The following is a 23,472-nucleotide window of genomic DNA, read 5'->3' as shown; positions in this document are numbered from 1 at the left end:
TCTGTGTTAAACAATAAATTGTATCCTTGCACAGGTTTGGCACAAACAGTTGGAAAAACTCCAGTGCTTTAGAGCAGGTGGAAGGGGAGTTTTTTTTCTTATTTTTTACCAAGGTTTTCCTTTTAAATATTTTTTCTGTTTTTGTGGGTTTTTTCCTTTTTTTCCCTTTTTTCCTCTTTTTTATTTTTTAATTAATTTTTTCTTTTTTCTTTTTTTAAAAATTATTTTTCTTTTTTCCTCTTTTTTCCTTTATTTTTTCTTTTTATTTTTCCTTATTTTTCATTTTTTTCCTTTATTCTTTTTTATTTTAAATTTTTCCTTTTCTTTTTCTTTTTTTTCTTTTTCTTTTTTCTTTTTATTTTTTCTTTTTTTTCTTTTTCCTTTTTCATTTTTCTTTTTTCTTTTATTTTTCTTTTTCTTTTTCCTTTTTTATTTTCTTTTTTTCCTGTTTCCTTTTTCTTTTTCTTTTTCCTTTTTTCTTATTTTTTTCATTTTTCTTTTTACCTTTTTCTTTTCTTTTTTCCTTTTTTTATTTTTACTTTTCTCTTTTATTTTATTTTTATTTTTTCTTTTTTCTTTTCTTTTATTTTTATTTTTTCTTTTTTATTTTATTTTTCTTTTTTATTTTATTTTTTAATGTTTTCTTTTTTTGCCTTATTCTTTTATTTTTCTTTTTTCTTTTTTCCTTTTTTATTTTAAATTTTTTTCCTTTTTTCTTTTCCTTTTTCCTTTCTTTTTTCCTTTTTCCTTTTCCTTTCTTTTTTCCTTTTTTATTTTCCTTTCTTTTTTCCTTTTTTTCTTGTCTTTTTCTTTGTTCTTTAAATTTTTTCTTTTTCTTTTTCTTCTTTTCTTTTTCCTTTTTTCCTTTTTCTTTTTAAATTTTTTTCTTTTTTTTTCCTTTTTTCTTCCTTTGTTTGTTTTTGCAATGCCTACACACACCACCTTTTTTTTTTTTCCCTGTCAGAGAAGACTGAATATTTGAACATGGCAACATGATAACAGGTGCTTTTCATGCCTCTTAAGGAAAACAACCGAGTCCAAACGTTGCTGTTGGCTTGTTTAAATCACACTAAGAGAGTTATCCTAGCAAAATGAGAGGAGTCATTTCTGCATTGCTATCACATACACAAATATTGGTTATTATTTGACAAAGATGCAGACCAACCACCATCGATGACATTTCAGAACAGGCACACCTGCAGGAACCAGACCCTGGGAATGTAGTGGATACACACAGGAGAACAGTCAGGGAAGGAGGAGGAGGAGGAGACCGGCTAACAACGTCCTAGGCATCCTACTCCGTTCAATCTGCTGCCCTGGATTGCATATAGAAATCAAATGGAGTTGCTTTATGCAGGTATTTATATATTAAACAGAGTGGGCCACATTCTGCCCCCCCACTGACTGTGCAAAGCCATCTCAGATAGCTCATGTGGTGTGAGAGGAAAAGAAGGCATCACCGCACCCAGAATGGACACTCTGGGTTGGACCTTGGGCAGGCAAACTCCCTGAAGGGACAGAGTGACACTAGGGGGGAAGATGGTTGCGCTGAGTCCAAGGGTTCCTACATGCAGCTGGACATCAGAGTGCTGACAAGCTTGGTGTCAAATGTAGGTGGCTCTGTTTTTCCAGCCATTCCTCACCCTCCTTCACCTGCCCTTGCTAACTCCAGCCTAGCCAGGGAATTTGCCCAGTTTTGTACCTATTTGCCCAGCCACAGACTTTCCCTGGGCAGGTGTCCCAGGGGACTGCTCTCCTGCTGCGTGGCAGGGAATGTGTTCACTAGGAGCCCAGGGGAGGGAGCAGCTCTCCTCTTTCCCTGGTGCCCTCTGCTCTCCACTCCTTAATGCCAAGAGGGAACTTGCCAGCCCAGGCTCTCCTTCACAGCATGCTTCTCACCAACCCAGTCTGCTTTTGGGGACCTGCTCTGCACTTTGTGTGCAAGAGGGGGGATCCACTGGCTCACCACCTCCTGTGTATTCTTCAGAGTAAAAGCTGCCACAAATTGGTAAGGTTCTCCCCACAAAGGCTGAGGGACATGCTGTAAGCAGCATGATCCCTCCAGGGCATCTGCTTATGGGCTTTCCATTTTGGCTCACTTTCAAGGGTCTCAAGAAAGGAAGGAAGAGAGTTACTACTCACAATCCAATCCAGAGTGGTCCAATGGGAGTGGGGTGCATGTGGCACCAGGGGCAGGCCCCAGCTACTCTGCAATGGCTGCAGAGCAGTAAAGGAAGAGCTGTGTCTGGGCTGCCTTTGCCCCATCCTCAGGAAGGCCAGGGAAGAGCAGAAAGAATTCTCTTGCAGGCTATAGCCATGCCATAACCAGCAGCCAGTTAGCAGAGACCTTATCTGCAAAGCTCTTAACTTTCTTCTTCCAATCTTAAAGTATTTGTTCAGAATCTGTTCTGAACTATAGCATGGCTGGACACCACCAAGTGGACAATGCTACCAAGAAGAGCAAGACAAACAAAGGTGTTGGTTTCACAACAGTGTTCAGATGTTCCCAGACACCACAACATTAACTCAGCAGGCATCTGGTCCACATCTGCTGCCACCAGCTCATGGCTCAGCATCACATCCATGTTGCCCCCTGCTGCCAAGAGCAAAACACCCAGCTCTGGAGCTAGAACATCAACTGCCAGTGAGCAGAGAAGTCCCTGCACATCTTCCCCCCTATAAACCCTGCCAAAAGTGCCACTGACTGCCTGGGAGCAGAGCTGGGCACGCTCCCTCTCAGGGAGCATCCCCACCAGGCAGCACAGAGTGGTTCTTATTGCTCACCAAGAGGGATGCCACATGAATAGCAGGAGGCCAGCAGCAGACATGGATCACAGGTCTGCTGTGTTCTCTCTGTAGGAAATACTGGCCTAGAGTGATGAGTGAGGAGGGAGTTACAAAAACATCCTGCAGTCTACAGACGACAAACTTTAGTACAATCAATAGGGAGAAAAAGTGCATCATAAAATGTGGAGCCTTGCTTTTGAAACTCAGCATCCTTTCCAGAGTCTTGGGAGAACTTTTAAGGCAGAGTTTCCTTTAGCAGCCCCACAATGCTGAAGACTTGGACAGCTTTCTCAGTGAGGTATCCAAACGAAGCCCTATGACTGAGGCATTGTGGGTTCTGGAGGGTCCATTTTCAGCTGGACATACACAATGGCTGTTAAGTAAAGGCACTCTCGTGGGCAGCCTTAGGCAGTGTGTTATTGGCAGTAGGGAAGTGATAAGTTTAGTACATCACAGCAGATCCTAGGGCAGGTTCCTAGAACAGAGAGGGACAGGAAAGAAAAACCATGAGTGAAAAAACCAAAGGAAGCTTGCTGAGAATCATAGAAATCAGTAAGGTTGGAAAAGACCTCAGAGATCATCAAGTCCAACCTGTCACCCAACACCTCATGACTAACTAAACCATGGCTTCAAGTGCCACGTCCAATCCTTCACTGAACACCTCCAGTGATGGCGACTCCACCACCTCCCTGGGCAGCCCATTCCAATGGCCAATTACTCTCTCTGGGAAGAACTTTCTCCTCACCTCCAGCCTAAACCTCCCCTGGCACAGCTTGAGACTGTGTCCTCTTGTTCTGGTGCTGCTTGCCTGGGAGGAGAGACCAACCCCCACCTGGCTACAACCTCCCTTCAGGGAGGTGTAGAGAGCAAGAAGGTCTCCCCTGAGCCTCCTCTTCTCCAGGCTAAACAACCCCAGCTCCCTCAGCCTCTCCTCACAGGGCTGTGCTCCAGACCTCTCCCCAGCCTCATTGCCTTTCTCTGGACATGTTCAAGAGTCTCAATGTCCTCCTTAAATTGAGGGGTCCAGAACTGGACACAGTGCTCTAGGTGTGGCCTAACCAGTGCTGAATACAGGGCAGAATGACTTCCCTGCTCCTGCTGGCCACACTGAGGCTTCTAGGCTGTCAGGTCCTTCCCCTTCTCCCCTCCCCACCTCTCTTCCACCTATCTAGTGGCAGATTGCTTTGCACAGCAGCTTTTTTCCTTAACACTCTCCAGCTGCTGAAGAAGAAACAGCTTACAGCTACCCAGTGTGAAGCCTCTTTGTCCAAACCCTGCAGAGCCAACCTGTGGCCTACCTGCCTCTTAAATGCCACTTTGGTAACCTCTGAACATTAGGGAGATTCAAGGTGACTCTTACCTGCTGAGTTACAGCATGCAACTAGTTCTGGGAGGTCTGGGCTAAAACTCTCAATTGCAGGGGACCACAAGTTTGTTTGTTTTTAAACACAGTTGTAGCACATTCCTGGAGACCTGGCAGGCAGGCTGACACTCAGGAGCTGCTCTGCTGTGCTATATAGTCAGATGCCTTCCAGGACCCTGCTCAGATTTGTTCAGAGATGCCTCAGTGGCCTCTGTTTTCTCAAAGAACTGAGAGAAGTGTTGTGAAGATCACAGGATATCAGGGGTTGGAAGGGAGCTCCAGAGAGCTTTGAGTCCAACCCCCCTGCCAGAGCAGGACCATCCAATCTAGCTCAGGTCACAGAGGAATACATCCAGACAAGCCTTGAAAGCCTCCAGAGAAGGAGACTCCACAACCTCTCTGGGGAGCCTGGAGCCTGTTCCAGTGTTCTGTGACCCTCACAGTTATGAAGTTCCCCCTTGTGTTGAGGTGGAACCTCCTGTGCTGCTGAAATGCAGCTACCTACTGACACCACTCCCTTGTTGTTTACTGCTTTTAACAGAAGTCTGAAAAACATTTGCCATGAGTTTACCATTAAGTCCTTGGCAGTGCTTTTCCTCTCCTTAGTTCTTTGTGTTAGGGATCCTTGAAGCATGAAGTTCCTGTTAAACGTCCTGACGGTGGTCACTGGGGACTCCTCTATTTTCTCACCTGAGAAAAACCACCAAAACCAGGGCGACTTTTCACATCACAGACTGAAGCAGATACCAACAATGCCCCTGGTAAGTCACAGCTTCCAGGGAGAGAAAATTTCCCCTAAGATGCATGAGGAAAGCTGGGTTTAACTTCAGGCTGTGACACTCCTGATCTATTAAAGTCTGAGGACAGGTCAGTCAGGGGAATTGCACAAGAGCAAAACAAGGGCAGTGCAAGGGGAAGAACCATCAAGGATAATGCCCTGAAGGGTTAAAAAAAAACCACCAAGAGAAAGCATTTTTGTTTTAGAAAGCAAATTCCCAGCCACCCTCTAACATCCCAGGAACACTGCGGAGCCACATCAGCTGGACTTGGCAGCGCTGGCTTAAAGGCTGGACTTGATGACCTTAAAGGTCTCTTCCAAGCAAACCAATTCTCTATGGCTGAAATCAGCACACACAGGCTTTAAGAAATCAGGGGTGGGTTGTGGAGGGGAGAAACTGGCTTTTGGCAACTGCTTGGGCCTCACAAACTAACCCCTGGCACATGGGCCAGCAGCAGCAGCCCTGCTGCAGGGCAAGCATTCAGCATCACTCCTCTGCTTTTCCCAGCTTTCTGCTCCTGTTGATCTGCCACTGTCACAACTACCACTGAAGGGAGTGGTGATGCTTCTGAACATAATAGGTGGGAAATGAGGAGGGTGGACACATGAAGGCTTTCTTGTTGCCTAAGTTAGTCTTTCTCCCCCTTTGGTGAGCTGTACATTATACTGCACCTCAGTAGACTCCAACGTATGTGAGGACTTCAACACACCTTTTACGGGGGGAGCTGGAAGCTTTCTCCTCTGCTGCCTTGATGTGTCTATGGTGTGCATCTGCAAACAACACACATGCATTACTCCACTCCATCAGAGAAAGAAGAGGCAAGGTTTCCCCCATGTATTTTTGAATACTACAGAATGTTCTGGCACCTGGTTTGTTTGCTTTTGATCCCGTTTCCTTGTCAGGCGAACACATGGAGCCACATTCAAGCCTGCAACAGTGAGAGCTGATATTCTGCTCTCAATATCTGAAATCTTCAAAGAAAATAAGAGAGAGACAGACAAGATGGGGAGGGGGAAAAAGAAGTTTTAAAATTACTGGAGATGCCACTGCTAAAATGTTATCCTCCTCCCCCCCCAGCCAAATCCTCTTTATCAAGAAAATGCAAACAGCTGGCTAACTTCTTCAGCAATCCTAACACTTTCCTGTATTCTTTAGCCTTGATGGTAAAAAAGGGGGCTTCATTTGTTAATAGACAGGCAGTAAAAGAACAATCCAACCTACCTTGTGACTCCAAGGAAGAAACATTTCACTCCTTGTGAGGGAAAGAAGGAATGGGGAGAGAAAGCCTACATCTGCCACCTCCCAGCTACCTTTAGCTGCAGGATTCCAAGCTCATCCAAGCTGTGTTTTCCAAAGGACTTTGTGGGACACAGTTCCCAATTCAAAACTGCTTTCATGCACAGGAAAAGTACATTTGGTGCCAAGGTTTAGTTGATTAGATGGTGCTGAGTTGGACTCAATGATCTCAAAGGTCTTTTCCAACCTGGTCCATTCCATTCCATTCCATTCCATTCCATTCCATTCCATTCCATTCCATTCCATTCCATTCCATTCCATTCCATTCCATTCCATTCCATTCCATTCCACTATACTCTATTCTATTTCTATTCTATTCCACTCTATTCTGTTCTATTCTACTCTACTCTGCATCCTCCACCACAGCACTCAATCAGCTGATCTTAAGTACTTCAGTGTCTATGTATGTTAAGCATGGAGATGCTTAAATGAAGGTGCAGACTGCAGGAAAACACTGAATGGAAAACAGGCTGCTGGGAAAAACAGAAGGCCAAGAGAGCAAGCATCTAGAGGGCAAGCAGGCTGAAGTTGGGAGTGGTGAAAACAAGAACTGCCAGAAGGGAAAGAAGTGTCAGAGAAGTCAGACATGTAACCTGACTTGTGATTCATGAGGAAACATGAAGCTGTTCACCCAGCAGAGGACCTTGCCCTGGTCTCCTTGTCATCCTCCTTGCATAGCTTAGGTGGCTCTTCTCCTCACCTCCTACCCCCATTCATGTATTTACTGTAAAACACTGACTGAAGCCTACAAAACAACATGGTGCACTCACCATCCAGTGCAGCAGTGTACTTCTGACAGCAGAGACAGCTCAGACTCTCTTTGTTCAGTCCTCAATTGAGCATATCATAGGGTACCATAGGATGGTTTGTTTTGGAAGGGACCTTTAAAGGTCTTCTAGACCAACCTCCCCTCTAGTAGATCAGGTTGCTCAGAGCCCCATGCAACCTGACCTGGAATGTTTCCAGGGATGAGGCATCCACCACCACTCTGGGCAGCCTGGGCCAGGGTTTTACCACTGCCACTGTAAAAAAATTCTTCTGTCTAGTCCAAATCTCCTTCTATTAGTTTAAAACCATCAGCCCTTGTCCTGTCACAACAGACCCTGCTAAAGACTGTCCCCATCCTTCTTATAGCCCCCCTTTAAGTACTGAAAGGCTGCATGCTGCCACTGAGCAAAATAAGCAGTAAGCTCCAGTAAAGCCTGGCACAGACAGGCCTGAGTGCCCTTGCCTGGCACAGACTGGTCAGTGAACTCAGAAAGCTGCTGGCAGCATCAGCCCCTCGAGCTCTGGCAGCCCCTCGAGCTCTGGTGCTATTGCCTCCTTCAGCTTTTAGCCCCAGATCACCAGGTGCTCTTCTGAGCCCCAGACTCTCCGGAACCTGCTAGAGAGATGCTAGATGGCAGCCCACAGCAGCAACTGCCTTTTGGCTGAGCTGTGGGCTGCTGAGCATCTGAATCTCAAGGCAGACTTGGCAGGAGCTGGACTCTGTGCCTGGCTCAGCAGCTGGCTGCTCTTGGCCTTCTTTGGCAGAACAGTCCCAAAAGTGACTCCTTTTGGGCAGTGCTTTACAACCTGCTGAGGAGATGAACTGACCCTGACTGTATTTGTAGTCTGACCACAGCCACATGTGTGGCACCACATCAGCTGCCTGGCAGCAGGGACTGAGTTTAGCATTAGTGACAGTGATACTATTGCAGTGACAGGCTGTGGCACTCTGTGTCCAGAAACAAGCTGGAGGAATCACAGGATCACCCAGAATCACACAATGGTGGGGGCTGGGAAAGGCCTCTAAAGATCATCTATAGTCCAAACCCCCTGCAACAGCAGCTTCACCTACAGAGATTGCCCAGGACTGTGTCCAGGTGGGTTTTGAATCTCTCTAGAGGAGACTCTACAACCTCTCTGGGCAGCCTGTTCCAGTGCTCTGTCACCTCTGAAGGAAAGATGTTTTTCCTCATGGTCCTCCTGTGTTCTAATTCATGCTGCTTGCCCCATGTCCTGTCACTGGGCATCACTGAAAAGAGTCTGCCCTCACCCTCCAGGTATTGATAAACATTAAGAAGATCCCCTCTGAGTCTTCTCTGCTCCAAGCTAAACAGTCCCAGCTCTCTCAGGCTTTCCTCACACAAGAGAGGCTCCAGTGCCTCTTTGTAGCCCTAATCTTTGTAGCCCTGCCCTGGACTCTTTCCAGTCATTCCCTGTCCTTCTTGAACATGGGAGCCCAGAACTGGACACAATACTCCAGATGTGGCCTTACTAGTGCAGAGTAGGAGAATGAACCTCATCCTGCTGGTCACACTCTTCTAAATGTACCCCAGGACAGCATTGGCAAGAAACAAATCACTGGGAAGAAGCAAACAAACAGAGTGCATCTGCCTGGGCTGAGCTATGCCCTGCAGCGAGGCTCTGCTCAGCTCCTGAAATGCAGTCAGCAGCCCTGGCTCATCACTCACTGCAGGCACCAGGGAAGTGCTAGGCAAGGCAGGGTGACACCTGCAGCTGGGGGGGGAGCTGCTGTCCTCACCTGGAGCTCTGCATGATGAACCTGGGCAGCAGCTGTGGCCACCTGGTCCTCCAGGTCAGCCAGCTCGGACTCTCCGGTCACGCTGTTGATCTTGCGTGCGGCGTCCTCCAGGCTGCTCAGCTGCCCCTCCAGCCCGTACACCGTGCTGGCTGTCAGGTACACCTGCAGGGACAGGGCAGGCAGAGCTGTCAGGCATGCCTGCTTTGAGCAGAATGCATCTTCCATGCCACCTTTGAGCATCCCTCCTTGCTGACCCAAGGCAGGGAGACTTACCTGGCAGAGGAAAGTTGTGGGGGAATCACCTGAACATATCCATGAAGAGAAGGGAAGGAATCATCTGAACACATCCAGAAAGAGAAGGGAAGGAATTATCTGAACACATCCAGAAAGAGAAGGGAAGGAATCATCTGAACACATCCAGAAAGAGAAGGGAAGGAATCATCTGAACACATCCACAAAGAGAAGGGAAGGAATGATCTGAACACATCCACAAAGAGAAGGGAAGGAATGATCTGAACACATCCAAAAAGAAGAGAAGGAATCATCTGAACACATCCAGAAAGAGAAGGGAAGGAATCATCTGAACACATCCACAAAGAGAAGGGAAGGAATCATCTGAACACATCCAAAAAGAGAAGGGAAGGAATCATCTGAACGCATCCAGAAAGAGAAGGGAAGGAATCATCTGAACACATCCACAAAGAGAAGGGAAGGAATCATCTGAACACATCCAAAAAGAGAAGGGAAGGAATCATCTGAACACATCCACAAAGAGAAGGGAAGGAATCATCTGAACGCATCCACAAAGAGAAGGGAAGGAATCATCTGAACACATCCACAAAGAGAAGGGAAGGAATGATCTGAACACATCCAAAAAGAAGAGAAGGAATCATCTGAACACATCCAAAGACAAGGCAGGAAGTAATCTGAACACAAGCATCCACAAAGAGAAGGGAGGCATGAGATGGCTGCAGTCCAAATTTCACAGGTGCCACAATGCTGTTCCAAAATGGATTTGTCCCAGATTCACCAGCAAAGAATAAAACCCAAAACTGCAATCTTGGGGTTTTTTGCCTTTGACATTCAAGTGCATTACAAAACCTCAAAGTCTACAGGGGGACCTCATCAGATGGCTGGGAAGACTAAGATCTAGTTTGGGAAGCTCTGAACTGAAGTAAAGCTGGGAGATTTGAGCTTGGAAAAGGTGTGGTGAGAGGAACTGGGGAGCTGTGGGACTGGTGGGAGGGCTCTGGGGCAGGACAGGTCCAATACCAGGGCTGACATTCCCGTGGTCCATCTCCCACTCACCCCCTAGCCTGGGGCTGTTGTAGAAGTGCATTTCTGTGGAGGGCACTGCTGTGATCCCCCAAGAAGTGACTCTGTCTGAAAACCTTCCAGGGCTGGAGAAAAACAGGATCTGTTTTCTTGAATTGATCAAGATGTCACAATGCTACAGTAGCCTGGACTCCTACAAGCTCCTTAAGAGCTCTTTAATGAAGGGAAAAAAAAAAACCCAGTGCAAGGTAATCAGCTGTGGGAAGAGGAGAAAATCGAAGTTACAGAGTACCAACTCCATTAGGTGGATGCAGAAAAATTTCCAATGAATGGTGATTTCCCTCTATGATTCAGCACTGCACTTCCTCTTGAAGATGCCTGGCACTGATGGAAAGGGACAGATGATTAGGACACAGACAGACAAAAGCTTGTTTAATTTGGCTCCTCCAGCCTGCTCCTGCCAACAGTCCAGCAGCAGCTCTGGCTCCTGGGGTGCTCAGTGCAATATGCTGGGAACATGTGGGTGAAGAGTTCCTCCACTTTCCTCTGTGCCTAGGGACACACTTTCCCTACAGGAATGAGGCTGTGCTGGGACTTGGAGACATGTGGTTTCAGCCAGGCATGGTGCAGCTGTACAGCCAGCAGAGGTTTGGAGGGGTTAAGTTCATTTCTGAGGTAGAGATGCTAAAGTCAGTTGTAAACCCCAGAACATCCAACTCTCCATCCCACCAAACATTTGAAGGTACACATTCAAACTATCTCCAGTATCTTCACAAGTGATCTGGATGATGAGATCAGCTTTACTTTGATGAAGCTTGATGATGACACCAAACTGAGTGGGGAAGTGAACTTTGGAAGGCAGGAACTGGCAGGAAGACCTAAATAGGCTCAAAGACTGAAGAAGAACCTGAGGAAGTTCAACAAGGACAAGCGTACCTTGCACCTGGGAAAACAATCCAGGCATGTGGCACAGGCTGGGATCTACCTGGCTGGAAAGCAGCTTTGAGGAAAGGGACCTGGTAGACAAGCAGCTCAGCATGAGTGAAGAGTGTGCTGCTGCAACAAAGCAAGCCAACAGGATGCTGGGCTGCGTCCACAAGGGCATCACCAGCAGAGATAAAGTCATTGTCCCACTGCTCAGTGCTGGTCAGCTCACACCTGGGGAATACTGTGTTTAGTTTTGGTCCCCTCTACACAAAAAAAGATGTGGAGAGGCTGGGGAGAGTCCAGAGAAGGGCCACAAAGATGATGCAAGGACTGGGAAGTTGCCATGTGAGAGAAGGCTGAGGGAACTGAGTTTGTTCAGCCTCGAGGAAAGAAGGCTTAGGGACCTTATCACCATGTTCTAGTATCTAAAGGGTGGCTACAAAGAAGCTGGAGACTCCCTTTTCACGAGGAGCCACCCTGAGAAGGCACACTGTGATGGGCACAAGTCACTGCTGGGGACATTCCAGTTGGTCACAAGAAGAAAACTGTTCCCACCAAGGACTATCAGAGACTGGAATGACCTCCCTGGGGAAGTGGTGGAGTGCCCAGTACTGGACACTTGTAAGATTCAGCTGGACAGTGTGCTGGGCCATCTTGTACTTTTGCCACCAAAGGTTGGAGCAGATGATCCTTGAGGTCCTTTCCAACCTGCTGTTCCATGGTGCCATGGAAAAACCCCACCTAGATAGCTGTGCACCCTGTTGAAGCAGGGTTTGTGAATTGAATTGTGTCATTGATTCTGAACATCCACTGGTGCTGCCTGCATGCCTCCTCTTTGCAGCTGGCTTACACACACAGCTTGCTCACCCCCACACAGTGACACTTCCACAGAGTGAGTCCTGCTCTTACATTTTCTTCCAGCGTGGTGAGCTGCTCATCGAGCCTGGTGGGGTCCGTCCCCAGGGGGAAGGTTCCTCTCCCTCTCTCCTGAATGTCAGCTGGGAAATCACAGGGACTGGTGGATTCTGCTATCAGTTCCTCGGTGGCATTGATGACTTTCAGGACTTCTGTAGATATGTTGCAGAGAGAGACAGCAGAGTACTTCTGTTTCGTTACAAAAGCAGATAGAGAGAACAACAGCATTAAATTAGGTCAGGCGTACAATCACCTCGCTAATCGCTGCAGCCTTAGCCATGCTAAAACAATGGCCCTGGCAAACTGCTGTGAAGAGGCACACAAACTGTGTAACAACGTCCTCAGGGTCACTGTCCCTTTTTCTCCCTCCCTCTGTCACAGATGCCCCCTGCTGCAGCATGCAAAATAACACACACATGCGACTCTCCTCCAACACCAAACCACAGCCCAAAGGCAAACACAAATATCCACTCCTGAAATCCAGGTGGGACAGACAAGGCTAATTTTGCCATGGTGTTTTAAACCGGGTTTTAAAACACAATCTTCCTTTCTGGGTACTGGCAAGCAGATGGGAAATCATCTGTCTCTGTAGCCAGAGGAGCTGTCCCGTTGCAGCTGCAAAGACGGGAGAGCCATCTTCAGCAGCCCTGTGAAGATAGCAGTTTACAAAGACGTTTGCAATGAATGATGGAACAGTCCCAGACCCCAAAGGTGCAGCTGTAAGCATGGAAACACCTGGATAATGATTTGCTTGTAATTTCAAATCACCTTTTAAAAGTACTTCTGCCATAAAAGGACCAAACACCGAGGAGAACCATGCAGCTTTAGTTAATCTTTGAGTGGTTTTTAGTTGGTTGGTTTCTTCTTCTTGATGTGCTTTGTTGTTGTTGTGGGGGTTTTGTTTGGTTTGTTTATTAAACAGCTGTAGGCCTGATTCCTGATTTGGAATTATCATAGAATCAAAGAATGGCTCAGGTATGAAGGGACCTTAAGAGCTCATCTACTCCAATCTCCGCACTGTGGGCAGGGACACCTCTCAATTAGACTCAGCTGCTCAAGGCCTCAACCAACTTGGCCTTCAACACCACCAGGGAGAAGGCAGCCACAACTAACTCCACAATTAACTAGCCTGATTCTGATGCTCCTCACAGAGCTTTAGGACAACTCTTTTGATAGCAATAATCTGAGGTACCTTCAAGCATCACAAGCATCACAGAAGGGTTTGGGATGGAAGGGACTTTTAAAGGTCATCAAGCACCCTGCAGCGAGCAGGGACCAACTAGGTCAGGTTGCTCAGAGTCCCATCCGACTTGACCTTGGAGACTGAGCCAAAGCTTGTTGAAGCCAATACAAACACTGTCACTGAACTTATGTGCAGCATCTTCAGTGTTGCTTTGCCTACCAGAACGTGGGAGAAGCTTAAACCTAAGTTTAATTTGTTCCTCAAATACTTAGGCAGGTGAATTATGGGCTCATCCCCCTGGCAGTTTTCCCACAAACAAAATACCTGAGGATCAAACTGGAGGAAGTAAGTCTCTGGTTCTACACAGTAAATTCTATAGCACAGGAAAATGTAGCTGGTTAAAAATGCCTCTGTGTCAGGTAAGCATTGGAGCAATAAGCAGGAGCAATAACTTACCTTTGCCTCCCACACACTCTGTTGAGTTTCACTGGAAACCCTCTTTTATTACTCTTTCCTTTAATTCTTAGCTGATCATTTTTACATTAGATAAAGACCTTTACTGAAAAACTGGTTTTGGTTGGTTGTTGTTGTTTTTTTTAGCAGTGTGTGCTCAGCTGGTGGGTACCAATATATTGTGGCATCTTTAGCACTGTTGCTTCTCTGAATGACAAGAAATAATTAGACGGATGAGATGAAAGAGAGGAAGAAGAAAGCAAATACAGGATGGTGGAGCACTCAGACCTTTAGCTTGTTAGCAGAGGCAGCATGGCCCTGAACAAGCAGGCCCAGGATTCTTTCCCTGAGAACACACACTTGAACCCCATAAATATCCCACTGGTTTTCTCCATTTATTTTTACAAGTGCCAATTAGGTTAAAACCAGATCAATAATTTTATGGGACAGAAGAGGAAATCAATGTTACTGTGTTTTGTTATTTGCTTTCAGAAGTCCCTAATTCTTGTTCTGTTTCAGTGAGTAGTGAACAACAAAAAACAAAGAGAAAGGCCAGATGCTACATTTTCTTGATCATCTTCACGGATGTATGTTCTCCATTTCAGGAATTGTAGCCTCACTTTAGTGTTCATTATTTCTTACATCTTTTTTTTGTTATTAACCTTTGTAGTTAATGATGGATTTCCAAAGAAAGCTGGACATTAAACTAGGAAAAGGTGCTCTTACACCAGAGGATGAGAATCCATATTGGCATTTATTACAGTCCAATTACTACAAAACACTTTCTTTGGGTTCTGCTTTCCTGGTACAGTGTTTTGGGTTAGGAAGTTTTATGAGATCAAGATTGTGAGTTTTAAATAGCCTGCCTTCCCAACAGGTAATGGATAGGGGAAGAAGAGAGCAATGACATAGCACAGGAGTAAAATGGAAATAGGACTGGGATGCTTTCTTCAGTTGGAAGCAACATGCAACTCTCATCTATTCTCATCAGCTGCCTGAACCCTTCAGAGCTGACCAGAAGTTAAGATGTTATTAAGGGCATTGTCCAAATGCCTCTTAAACACTGACAGGCCTGGGGTCTGGACTGCTACAGGAAGGATGTTCCAGGATTTGATCACCCTCTTGGTGAAGAAATATTTCCTCATGTCCCATCTAAACGTTCCTTGGTGCTGAAGTGGGATTTTTAGCTTTTCTAGAACGCTGAGGTAAGTTCTTAGCGGCAGTGGCCATTAGACACTTCTAAAGCCAAATCTTTTCTGCAGAAGGCAGCTGGATGAATGTTCTTGAAGTGTGTGCATCGCTGAATGTATCTTGATCCCAGCCTGCACGTATTTAAACACAGCAGTCACAAGGTTAAAGCTCTTCTTTAAGCCTGTGCAACATTTGCTTCTATAGCGCTGAAGTTTCAACGCCCTAAAAGCTACAGGGCAAGCGGTAAGTGATTTCCCTTGAGAGTAGATCTGCCCAAGCCAAAGAGCACATGCAATATTTCAATGGCTCTAAACCTAAATTTTGTGAAGGTTTTCTTCTAAAGGGAATTTAGAACTCAGCTTTCTGCTGGATGGTATTTCAGAGAGAAGCAAGAAGAGATTACTATCTGCCTGAGGGAGACATAAAAATCAACGTGTAAGGAGTTAAAAGCTTCTCAAATTGGAAGACACTCAATGGTTTTGCATGGGGTTTTTACCTCTTTTCTGAGCAACTCTTGAAACAGCTCATGGTCCAAAAGGGCCAGTTTGCAAGCCTGGTGGGGTACTCTGGATATTTAATGTGCGTGAGGGGAAAGAGAGAAAGCATCCCAGAGGTTTAGTGCTTCACATCCCTCTCCCCTCCCTGACCACCCACACCAAACTCTGGATTTATGAGGTTCTCTAAAAATCCCTTAAAATTCACAGACACATGCATGCCAAGATCAACATGGTAGGTGGAGATTTCAAATTGCCTATAAAGAGCTGTGGGCTAATTTATCTTGCCCCGGCAGGAAAGGTCACTGTTAACACCTCTAAGTGATTCCAAGAGTCAGCTATCATGCTGTGAGGAGGTCTCTCCCATCTGTCTTGTCAAGCAAGTCAAAGAACTGGTAGAGATGTGACAGACACAGAGAGCAATCTTCAGGGCAAATACAACTGGGTGCACACAAAAGTGCAAGCATTCTTCTGGAAACACTGGGATGCATTCTGATTTCAGCTGTGCTACCCTGCTTCTGGATGAACACCACCCCTCCCACAGGCAATTGATGAGGCTGAGCGATGTAGCTCGTCCAGCTCTGCTGCAGTGAGCAGGGACAACTTCAACTAGATCAGGTTGCTCAGAGTCATGTCCAACCTGACCTGAAATGTTTCCAGGGATGAGGCTTCTACCACATCTCTATCAGTGATAGTCAGAGAATTATAGGACCATCATAGAATGGCTCAGGTTGGAAGGGACCTTAAGAGCTCATCTACTCCAATCTCTGCACTGTGGGCAGGGACACCTCTCAGTTAGACTCAGCTGCTCAAGGCCTTATCCAGCCTGGCCTTCAACACCACCAGGGAGGAGGCAGCCACAACTAACTCCACAATTAACTAGCCTGATTCTGGTTCTCCTCACAGAGCTTTAGGACAACTCTTTTGATAGCAATAACCTGAGGTACCTTCAAGCATCACAAGCATCACAGAAGGGTTTGGGATGGAAGGGACTTTTAAAGGTCATCAAGCACTCTGCAGCGAGCAGGGACCAACTAGGTCAGGTTGCTCAGAGTCCCATCTGACTTGACCTTGGGGACTGAGCCAAAGCTTGTTGAAGCCAATACAAACACTGTCACTGAACTTATGTGCAGCATCTTCAGTGTTGCTTTGCCTACCAGAACGTGGGAGAAGCTTAAACCTAGGTGTCTACTCCAACCTTGCTGCCATGGGCAGGGACACCTCTCAGTTACAGTATCACAGTATCACCAAGGTTGGAAAAGACCTCAAAGATCATCAAGTCCAATCAGCCACCACAGACCTCATGACTAGACCATGGCACCAAGTGCCACGTCCAATCCCCTCTTGAACACCTCCAGGGACTGTGACTTCACCACCTCCCTGGGCAGCACATTCCAATGACGAACAACTTGCTCGGTGAAGAACTTTCTCCTCGCCTCGAGCCTAAACTTCCCCTGGCACAGCTTGAGACTGTGTCCTCTTGTTCTGGTGCTGGTTGCTAGAGAGAAGAGACCAACCCCTTCCTGGCTACAACCACCTTTCAGATAGTTGTAGAGGGCAATGAGGTCTCCCATGAGCCTCCTCTTCTCCAGGCTGAACAATCCCAGCTCCCTCAGCCTCTCCTCACAGGGCTGTGAAGCCTCTCCCCAGCCTTGTTGCCCTTCTCTGGACACATTCAAGTGTCTCGACTTGGCTGCTCAAGGCCTCATCCATCCTGGCCAGCTGTCGACCCTGAAATACCTTCAAAAGATCTTTAGCCTGAAGGTAAGCCCTAGCCACTCACTACCACAAAGACTGGGAAAGCAAGCTAGAATTTGCTTTGATACGTGCTGGAAGGCAAGTGTGCTGTCATCAACTACGGCATTAAGGGATTACTATTTTGGGCAGCAGTATCTTCATTTATTGGTGCTTGTTCACAAGGTGAAAGCTAAGTTATCTTACAGAGTCAGCTGTTACAGACATTGTCCAAAGTGTGACACAGAGAAATACACTCTCTCTTTGGGACTGTGCTAACTCTGAATATAATATTTCATAGAATCACAGAGCAGGTTGGGTTGGAAGGGACCTCCAAAGCTCATCCAGTCCAACCCCCCTGTAGTCAGCAGGGACATCCTCCACTAGATCAGGCTGCTCAGAGACTTGTCAAGCCTGACCTTGAATATCTCTGGGGATGTGGCCTCAACCACCTCCCTGGGCAACCTGTTCCAGTGTTCCAGCACCCTCATGGTGCAGAACTTGTCCCTAACATCCAATCTAAATCTCCTCTTCTCTAATTCCAAACCACTGTCCTTTGTCCTATCCCTAAAGGCCTTTGCAAACAGTCCCTCTGCAGCCTCTTGTAGCCCCCTTCAGGTACTGGCAGGCTGCTATTAGGCCTCCCTGGAGCCTTCTCTTCTCCAGGCTGAATGACCCTGAAGATGATGTAAAAATAAAGCATTTTCTGGTGTTTTTTTCCTGTCCATAAGGCTGAAAGAATTTTTCCTAGCAATGTCAATCCCCTGTCTTACTGTAGTTACAGATGGGATGGCTAATAATCCACAATGCCTCATTTCTACAGACAAACATGAGACAGGAAGTTATTTTCCAAGAGGTGCAAATACTGTGGTCCAAGTTGGAAATATTTACTCTTAAAACCTGGACAGAATCCTGTGAGTGTCTCTGTGAGGGACACAGGGCTGATGACACTGTGCCAATGGGAAAAGCACTTTTGTTTTCTTTACATACAATCAGCCTGGATCTTTTTCACTAAAGAAAACCAAGCTGATTAAAAGACAAAAAAAGAAGCCATTAAAATCCGCATTACAAAATTTAACCCTGAGAGTAAGGAAGAAAGAGTTGAGAGGAGGAGAGTTTGGCTGTAATTAAGACACAAAAAGAATTTGATTGTATGAGTGAGGGAATGCTAGGGAGTTACTTTGCCCACCACTAGATATGCCATGCTAAACAGTGCCTGTCTTTTTATGTGTTCCACAAGCACATGTTTGCTCAGGGAATAAAATTCATGGCTGCTTTAGTACCTGATTCTCAGAAGCTGAGACTCAAACAGCACAGAATAGAAAACCTCTGCCCACTTTGATGAAGGCTAAGCACTGGACACCAGCAGCAAAGTAAGAAAGTGCCTGCTCAGTGAGGGCAATCTCTGCAATGTATGACCTGGGGGTACTGGTTGATAGTAGGCTGAACATGAGCCAGCAGTGTGCCCAGGTGGCCAAGAAGGCCAATGGCATCCTGACCTGTATCAGGAATAGTGTGACCAGCAGGAGCAAGGAGGTCATTCTGCCCTGTACTCAGCACTGGTTAGGCCACACCTTGAGTCCTGTGTCCAGTTCTGGGCCCCTCAGTTTAGGAAGGATATTGAGACTCTTGAACATGTCCAGAGAAGGGCAACAAAGCTGGGGAGGGGTCTGGAGCACAGCCCTGTGAGGAGAGGCTGAGGGAGCTGGGGTTGCTTAGACTGGAGAAGAGAAGGCTCAGGGGAGACCTTCTTGCTCTCTACAACTACCTGAAGAGAGGTTGTAGCCAGGTGGGGGTTGGTTTCTTCTCCCAGGCAACCAGCACCAGAACAAGAGGACACAGTTTCAAGCTGTGCCAGGGGAGGTTTAGGCTGGATGTTAGGAAGTTCTTCCCAGAAAGAGTAATTGGCCATTGGAACGTGTTGCCCAGGGAGGTGGTGGAGTCATCATCACTGGAGGTGTTTAGGAAGAGCCTGGATGAGGCACTTGGTGCCATGGTTTAGTTCATGAGATGGTGTTGGGTGATAGGTTGGACTTGATGATCTCGAAGGTCTCTTCCAACCTGGTCTGGTCTGGTCTGGTCTATTCTATTCTATTCTATGGGTTTTGCTGGGTTTCAGTTTTTTGGTTCTTTTTAATTGGGATCTTTGAAGGTTTTTTGCAGACCACTATGGTCAGAACTCTTATTGCTGAAATAAAGTTTTCTTTATGGTTTTTTATTTCCTTCCCAACCTCTTCATAGATGTAGAGCACACGAGAACAGGAGCTTCACACACCTTATTCTTGTCTTCTCTTCTTTACTGGTAAACCCACATTCTCAGCACAAAGCCAAACAAAAGGGCTAATCTGCTCCATGTCTGCTTCATGCTTACCACTCTCACCAGAACACAGGGCTAGCTGCCATTAGAGAATTAACTTTCTGCAGTGATTATTGATTGTGGCCAGGAAAGTTTGATCTTTCAGGTCTGCTATTTCCAGGAAAGCATTCTGAGCTGGAGAATTCTGCTTGGGAGATGTGGAAACCCTCAATATCACTTTACAGCATCTCTTACTACAGAAGAGATGCAAGAAGACACAGACAAAACGAAGCATTCTCACCTGCTGCAATACAGTGGATAAAAACTGCAGCTTTAAATGAAGATCAAAAGCCTTTTGTTTTTCCTAGATAGTGGGAAAGGAGTTGAATGAAAAGGCAGAAAAGTTATATTAACAGCTCTAGAGGTTGACATTTATATAGGTTCAGACTTACAGAGAACTTTAGGAGGAACAGCAAGGACAAAGGAGCTAGCAAACAGAAAAACAGCATCAAATGTAGACTTTCACATTTACTGCTGAGCTATTTAAAATAAAGCAAGGCCTCATTTCTTTTTGCTTGTGGGATTTAGGGTACCAGACCTCACTAGGACAGATGCTGCATAAACCACACATGACTTTGGATAATATCAACCAGATGGGATACACAGTTTCCCAACACAGCAAAACAAAGCAGTACTAGCAACAGAAAAAAGACTTTTGCAGGAGGGTTACAAACCACAAAAGCATCTAGCTTCCATTTTGGGGTCTACACAGTTGCAATTTGGACACCCTGCTTCTATTTACAACAGGGTTTGTACCTTACTTAGGCCATAGTCAGACACTGATGGATTAGTGAGGAATCCTGTATCATATCACTGCTGTTTGCTGCAGCCCCTCTCCTGGGCTTCGTGGTCCCATAACAAGCAAGTAAAACCTCTCATACTAGCAGTGTCAAGTCACAGAACCATAGAATGGTTTGGGTTGGAAGGGACCTCCAAAGCTCATCCAGTCCAACCCCTCTGCAGTGAGCAGGGACATCCTCCACTAGATCAGGTTGCTCAGAGCCATGTCAAGCCTCACCTTGAATATCTCCAGGGATGGGACCTCAACTACCTCCCTGGGCAACCTGTTCCAGTGTTCCACCATCTTCATGGTGCAGAACTTGTTCCTAACATCCAATCTAAATCTTCTCTTATTTCAAACCTCTTGTCACTGCAGGCCTTTGCAAACAGTCCCTCTGCAGCCTTCTGCTAGCCCCCTTCAGGTACTGGCAGGCTGCTGTTAGGTCTCCCTGGAGCCTTCTCTTCTCCAGGCTGAACACCTCCAGCTCCCTCAGCCTGTCCTCATAGCAGAGGTGCTCCAGCCACCTGATCTTTTCTGTGGCCCTCCTCTGGACCCACTCTATCAGGTCCACGTCCTTCCTGTTTGAGGGCTCCAGACCCGGATGCAGTACTCCAGGTGAGGTCTCACCAGAGCAGAGCAAAGTGCCAGAATCACCTCTCTGGATCTGCTGGCCCTGCCTCTTGCTGCTTAATCCCCCTGACTTACAGAGGCCCATTTAAACTGAACTGACTAGTCTGGTCTTGAACTAATAATATGATCAGGTGACCCTGACAGATGGGCAGAGTCCAAGGGCATGAGATTGAACACATCCAAGTGCCGGGTTCTGCACATCGGCCACAACAACCCCATGCAGTGCTACAGGCTGGGGTCAGAGTGGCTGGAGTGCAGCCAGGCAGAGAGGGACCTGGGGGTGCTGGTTGATGGTAGGATGAACATGAGCCTGCAGTGTGCCCAGGCAGCCAAGAGGGCCAATGGCATCCTGGCCTGCATCAGGAACAGTGTGGTCAGCAGGAGCAGGGAGGTCATTCTGCCCCTGTACACTGCACTGGTTAGGCCACACCTCGAGTCCTGTGTCCAGTTCTGGGCCCCTCAGTTTAGGAAGGAGGTTGACTTGCTGGAACGAGTCCAGAGAAGGGCAACGAAGTTGGTGAGGGGCTTGGAACACAAGCCCTGTGAGGAGAGACTGAGGGAGCTGGGGCTGCTTAGCCTGGAAAGGAGGAGACTCAGGGGTGACCTCGTTGCTCTCTACAACTACCTGAGGGGAGGTTGCAGCCAGGTGGGGGTTGGTCTCTTCTCCCAGGCAAGCAGCACCAGAACAAGAGGACACAGTCTCAGGGTGCGCCAGGGGAGGTTTAGGCTGGAGGTTAGGAGGAAGTTTTACACAGAGAGAGTGATTGCCCATTGGAATGTGCTGCCCGAGGAGGTGGTGGAGTCACCATCACTGGAGGTGTTCAGAAGGAGACCTGCTAGGGTGCTTGGTTGCATGGTTTAGTTGATTAGGTGGTGTTGGATGATAGGTTGGACACAATGATCTTGAAGGTCTCTTCCAACCTGGTCTGGTCTGGTCTATTCTATTCTATTCTATTCTATTGACACAAAGACAGTGCCCAACATGTTGCCTGTGCTGTGACAGAATTATCATCCAGCTGATGAGCAGCATTTGCTTGCAACTCAGCCAGCTAGATATAAAGGAGCTCAGATGCCCTTGCCAACTCTCTGGGCTACTCACAAAAGGTGACAAGAAAATATTAGCCTTTTTGTTACAGTCTATTTCCCCACCATTGTGTTACAGCAGCCTACACTAATCTTCACTAGGGATGCCCTGGCATCGAGCTGGCCTCAAGCTCTTGTGTGCCTGGTCATGCAAATAATGCAAACAGAAAGAGCAGGATTTAAACAGTTACCAAGCCTTGGTGGTAAGGCTCCCTGAGCAGAAAGGTGTTAGAAGAAACTCCTCAATCACACAGCACTTAGCAAAGAGGAGACAAACTCAGCTACTGCTTCAGTTTAACTCAGCTGCTGATTTGCATATCTTAAGCAAGGAGGAGCACAAAGCAGGAGACAGAAAAAAAAGAACCAGTAGTTACCCAAGAAGAGGCCATTGGACTACACTGTTCACCTTTATTAGTATAGTAGTAGCAATGTAGTAGAGCTACTATGTGCACATGATTACATTTCCTTGCTGAAGCGATCCACGGGGTTCTGACTCCTTTGGGAACCTTCCCTCAGCACTTTCTAAAGCTTTCAGCCATATGCAGCCAGATGGCAGCTTCCTATTAACCCTTGGCCTGGACCAACACACCAAGCAAAATATCCAGGACTCTGGGGAGTTTCAACACAATGATCCCAGAAACTACTGCATCATCTTCTGTGAGGACAGTGCCTGCGCCAGCACAAGCCAGTACGCCCAGTCACCATGAGACACAGGCACTCTGTTGTTAGAACATCACAGCCAGCCCTGGCACACTGCTTTAACAGGTTTGTGATACACAGGCTGGGTGGGATTCACTGCCCTGGGCACAGTCAATGTCATTCTCGCCAAATCCATCAAGGCTATCAGCTTATTTCTCTCCAGCACCTAAGTCCTATGAGCCCTTCCTCACCTGACCTCCCTCACTGAGCCCTGGCCACCCCCTCCCAAGGCCAGCCCCAGGACGGAATGTCCTGGGATCAAGTTGCCTCATATCAAGTTAGCCCAGCCTTGAGTTGGACTTGATTTTGGATAGTTGAGCAAGGACTAAAGAGATCCCATTTATGATGCCTGCCACTCTCAGGATCAGTGCCATTCAGATGTGCCCAAGTGGATCTGCAGTTTGCTTTCTTGTGCGTTTTTTGGCATGTTCACACCTGAAGCCTGGAGTGGCTGAAGGCCAACTCAGCCATGAGCCATGGCCTGTCACTGCACAAGCAGCCTTCTCAGGCCTCTGCCTACCCCTGGCAAGACCATGAACTACTTCTGTAGCTCAATGAGCACAAAAGGTTATCTATAAAAAAAAATCTGCCATGGGATTGTTTGTTTTAGAGAAAAGAGAACCTCCACAAGACCATTTTAGGCAATTGCAGACTTAGCAATGTTGAAAATGATTGTGCTGAAAGTCTGAGTGGATTTCAATCTAAGGCAGAAAACTAACTTGTGTTAATTAATACCCACCTAAACCCTCAAGAATCCCACAGGAACCAAATAATCAACTCAAAGGTCAGCACTTTCAAATGTGTATCTTAAAGGCAGACACAGAACTCAAAACCTCAGTTTGAAGTGAGAACTCAAATACCCAATTTCAGCAAACTCCCCACTGAAGATGTGCCAATTCTTGCCTATTGCTTCAGATAGACACTACATTCAGCTCTTCATATAGTAAGTGGCTTTTTTAAAGCATCAGGTCAAAGGGAGATTCTCAGTTTCCCTTAAAA

At 46.7% G+C, this 23,472-nt stretch overlaps 1 protein-coding gene across 3 annotated transcripts in view; it reads right to left on the bottom strand.

The window, feature by feature from the left end:
* Positions 1 to 878: 878 nt before the first annotated feature.
* Positions 879 to 23,472, bottom strand: part of MYRIP (myosin VIIA and Rab interacting protein) — a 172,167-nt gene continuing 149,573 nt past the window's right edge. The window contains exons 12-18 of one of the 3 annotated variants that reach the window (XM_068152782.1): positions 19,522 to 19,584; positions 11,864 to 12,058; positions 8,753 to 8,914; positions 5,796 to 5,900; positions 5,639 to 5,699; positions 4,722 to 4,840; positions 880 to 3,262 (exon numbers count right to left, since the gene is read on the bottom strand). In XM_068152782.1, coding sequence (XP_068008883.1) covers positions 3,230 to 3,262; positions 4,722 to 4,840; positions 5,639 to 5,699; positions 5,796 to 5,900; positions 8,753 to 8,914; positions 11,864 to 12,058; positions 19,522 to 19,584 — 738 coding nt within the window. In that variant the 3' untranslated portion in view covers positions 880 to 3,229. Of the gene's footprint in view, positions 3,263 to 4,721; positions 4,841 to 5,638; positions 5,700 to 5,795; positions 5,901 to 8,752; positions 8,915 to 11,863; positions 12,059 to 19,521; positions 19,585 to 23,472 lie in introns of all 3 variants that reach the window. The other 2 variants (XM_068152784.1, XM_068152783.1) reach the window with 2 other exon arrangements.

The sequence above is a fragment of the Melanerpes formicivorus genome, unplaced genomic scaffold, assembly GCF_026170545.1.
Source record: "Melanerpes formicivorus ecotype bairdi unplaced genomic scaffold, bMelFor1.0.p_v2 SCAF_24, whole genome shotgun sequence".
NCBI lineage: Eukaryota > Metazoa > Chordata > Aves > Piciformes > Picidae > Melanerpes > Melanerpes formicivorus.
This window is presented reverse-complemented; position numbering and strand designations above follow the sequence as displayed.